Below are 4,105 nucleotides of genomic sequence, written 5' to 3'. Positions count from 1 at the left end.
GCAGAACAGAGGTCACTGGTGATTTACAAGTGCAGTTCCAGCTGCTGGTGGATGTGGTGCACCAAGGGGTAGATGTGGTGGGAGCAGCCTGCCCAAGTACCAACAATAAGGAGGACTGTTTTCTTTAGATCATTTAAAAACAATAATAAAACTAATTCTGCTGGTTGGGGTTGGGGGAATGTAAACAGATTTGTAAACTGGGTTCTGGGAAGATTGAAAGGAAAGAAATTGGAGTGAGCAAGGATGTTGAACTTCTTCAAGGAATTTCGTTGTAAAGAGGAGAGAGATGGGAAGGAAAGGAAAATCAAGAGAGGTTTTGCTTATTTATTTATGTTTAAGATGAAAAAATGACAACATGTTTGTAGGCTGATGGAAATGATTTAGTAGAGAAGAAAATGTGATGATGCAGGAGAAAGAAGGGAGACGTGCTGGGGCAATGCCCGGGAAGAGGCTGGAGGAGGGGCAGTCAGTGCTGGGACAGGACTGGGCCTTGCTAGGAGACAGCCTGGCCATCCCAAATAAGAGGATGGAGGGCAGCGTCTCTGGGCACCGATGCCAGCACATGGGTAGATGTGGCACTGGGAACAGGGTGGAATTTCTCTTTTGATTGCTTCAATTTCCTCAATTGAAATGGGAAACAAAGATCTGATAGATGGAGGAAGGAGTGTTGGAGGATTGACGAGAGGAAAAAGTATGGAATCATTTTTTAGGAGAATGGGGTGGTGAATGGACTTAGAAACATATGACTCATTTAAGCTGCGTTCTCATTACTTTAAAGCAGGGGTGGGGAACCTTTTTTCTGCCAAGGGCTATTTGGATATTTATAACATCATTCGTGGGTTGTACAAAATTATCAACTTAAAATGAGTCTGCTATATTTGGTCAGACAGTTAATTAACTCGCCTCTAATGCCTTGGCAGGGCCAGACCAAATGATTTCGCGGGCCCTATACAGCCTTCAGGACAGACGTTCCCCACCCCTGAATAGAAGATGATGGTTTCTCATGGGCTGAGTGTTCTGTTAAACCCTCACTCATACATTTTTATACAGAAGGGACTTGATGCACAATGAGGCAGGTAACTTGCCGAGGTCACACAGAGCAATTCCAGTTGACATTGCCACCCAAGTGCTATTTAAGGTATGTGGTCCTGATGGCAGGTGTCACTCTTTGGCAGAAGTGATGTAACAATCTTAGCCTTGTGCCACTGAATATCTGAATCATGTGACCCACTCATCGTGGCTGATGACAGCTGACTATCATTTGTTGTCTATGTTTGCAGAGCAATGATGGGTTGGCTGATGGCATGGGCTAGTCTTTTGACAAGAAAGGCTTGCTGTATGCTCATCAGTTGGCTTTCTGGCTTTAAATATTAGGGTCAGGAGTTCGTGACTTTACAAGGCCACACCTAAGAGAAGAAACCACTCATAATTGAGTGTTCTGAGAAATAAGTGTTCTGAGCCTATTAGGAGTGGATCCACAATGTGACACATTCACAGAATATCATGCTATCTTGTGATGAGATCCCCAGTATGTTTGGGGGCCACTGAATGAGTTAGACCCCTTTCCTTTTAGTTAAATGTATACAATTATGCAACTCATGCTCTCTGTATCCCACGATTTCCCAAAAATGTTTTAAAACGAAAAAAAATTACAGAAAACAAAAGCCTAAGGTTATATAGTTAACCTATAAAAAGCTCACTACATCTCCCTTTAATACCACCCTTAAAAGCTATTCCCCTGAATATAGCAATTCAGGACATGCTTTATTTGTACTTCTTCATGCTCTTCTGCACTTTAGATATGGATTAGAGAACCTATTGTGCTGCTGCTGATTTGCAGAACAGAGGTCACTGGTGATTTACAAGTGCAGTTCCAGCTGCTGGTGGATGTGGTGCACCAAGGGGTAGATGTGGTGGGAGCAGCCTGCCCAAGTACCAACAATAAGGAGGACTGTTTTCTTTAGATCATTTAAAAACAATAATAAAACTAATTCTGCTGGTTGGGGTTGGGGGAATGTAAACAGATTTGTAAACTGGGTTCTGGGAAGATTGAAAGGAAAGAAATTGGAGTGAGCAAGGATGTTGAACTTCTTCAAGGAATTTCGTTGTAAAGAGGAGAGAGATGGGTAGGAAAGGAAAATCAAGAGAGGTTTTACTTATTTATTTATGTTTAAGATGAAAAAATGGCAACATGTTTGTAGGCTGATGGAAATGATCTAGTAGAGAAGAAAATGTGATGATGCAGGAGAAAGAAGGGAGACGTGCTGGGGCAATGCCCTGGAAGAGGCTGGAGGAGGGGCAGTCAGTGCTGGGACAGGACTGGGCCTTGCTAGGAGACAGCCTGGCCATCCCAAATAAGAGGATGGAGGGCAGCGTCTCTGGGCACCGATGCCAGCACATGGGTAGATGTGGCACTGGGAACAGGGTGGAATTTCTCTTTTGATTGCTTCAATTTCCTCAATTGAAATGGGAAACAAAGATCTGATAGATGGAGGAGGGAGTGTTGGAGGATTGACGAGAGTGCTCCAAAAAGGGGCTGAACTTGGGTCCTTGGGGCCAGTGGGAATTTGCAATTCCAATTCCAAATTCTGGCTCCTCCTAAATGCAGCACCCAGATGCTGGGGAAAAGGTGAAAGGACAAGAGGTTCCTGGGGTTGGTGCCAGAGAGAAAGGTGGTGCACAGACACTACTCGCCTGAATGCCCCACTGGAGCCGTAGTATTTCTCGTGGCTGTTGGGAGCACACTTGTGGGCTGCATTGCTGTCGCCGCCGCACAGAGCACAGAAACTGGACTCTGGATCAGACCCAGGGGCACAGCTTTGACTGAAGAATTCATCTGTGCAGGAGGAAACAGGAGGTCAGCTCTTCCCGCCTGTGTTAGCAAGAAAGCCTCAGGTTTTTGTCCCTAGAATTGCCTGATGATGTAAAGGCACATTCAGGTATCTGGTACCATATTATTCAAAATAGGAACCTATGAAAAATTGTTTTAAGTTGCAGCTGGAGCAAAGTGAAGGGGGACTAGCTGAAGTTGGGGCAAGGGTCTGTGAGTCCACAAAAGTCCACCCTGTCCTGGCACAGGAAGAGCAGGAATAGATTTAATCCTAAGAGTGGACAAAATTGGAAAACATGTCCCACTGTTTTCCGACCTCTGCTGCCCTGCCTTCTTTACAGGGTACAGGCCATACAAAATTATCAACTTAAACATTAGTCTACTATATTTGATTAAACATTTAATTAACTCACCTCTAATATCTTGGCAGAGCCAGACCAAATGATTTCTCAGTCCAGACGTTCCCCACCCCTGCTTTAAAGGGAGACCAGTTAGCAGGCACTGAGTAGTGGAATGTTGGACCTACCCAAGATTGTGGTTCAGCCAGGAGAGGAGGATATGTGCAGGGGAATAATTATCATGGTTGCCTGTGGAATGGACATTGGGTACAGAGAGGGAAAAGGACATGAGGAGGGATGAGAACAGGATAGGGTTGTAGAATCAATGGAACACAGGTCAGTAGGAATGAAGAGCTGTTGAAGTCGGGAAACTATAGGGAGTGAAAAGGCCGGTAGGAGGTGCTGGGGAGAATGAGGTGTTTGCTCTTTGTGTGTTTATCTTCCTTTTGGAAAGAGGGGAGGTCATGGTTCGAGACAGAACTCGATTCTAGATCCTCTAATATATCATAATAGTACCAAAATGGGACTATCAACCCTAATAACAATGCACCTTCCAATGTAAAGAAAAAGTAAACTGTTTTAGCCTAGGTTTAACACTTAGCATATACTAGAGGCCTGGTGCATGAATTTGTGCACTGGTAGGGTCCCTTGGCCTGGCCTGCGGGATTGGGCCGAAACCAGCTCTCTGACATCCCCTGAAGGGTCCCAGATTGCAAGAGGGTGCAGGCCAGGCTGAGGGACCCCGAATTGGGCTCCCTCCTCTCTGGTTCAGGGTGCATCACCAGAGAACTGCAGCTGCCTAGTCACTGCAGCTCAGCAGCTCCTGCATTGAGTGTCTTCCCCCTGCTGGTCAGTGTGCGTCATAGCTACCGGTTGGACGGTTGCTTAGACTTTTATATATAGATAGATTGCCAGTTTCCTAAGGAATCCTGGTTCT

The 4,105-nt window shown here is 45.3% G+C and overlaps 1 protein-coding gene across 1 annotated transcript in view; it reads right to left on the bottom strand.

Annotated features, from left to right (window-relative positions):
* Positions 1-4,105, bottom strand: part of LOC102773334 (inhibitor of carbonic anhydrase) — a 39,562-nt gene that overhangs the window by 9,240 nt on the left and 26,217 nt on the right. The window contains exon 13 of the mRNA XM_015561371.1: positions 2,695-2,836. Within this exon, the coding sequence (XP_015416857.1) occupies positions 2,695-2,836 (142 nt within the window). The remainder of the gene's footprint in view (positions 1-2,694; positions 2,837-4,105) is intronic.

Source organism: Myotis davidii, unplaced genomic scaffold (assembly GCF_000327345.1).
Source record: "Myotis davidii unplaced genomic scaffold, ASM32734v1 scaffold415, whole genome shotgun sequence".
In the NCBI taxonomy this organism is placed as follows: domain Eukaryota; kingdom Metazoa; phylum Chordata; class Mammalia; order Chiroptera; family Vespertilionidae; genus Myotis; species Myotis davidii.
The sequence above is the reverse complement of the archived record's forward strand: the minus strand, read 5'-3'. Positions and strand labels throughout refer to the sequence as shown.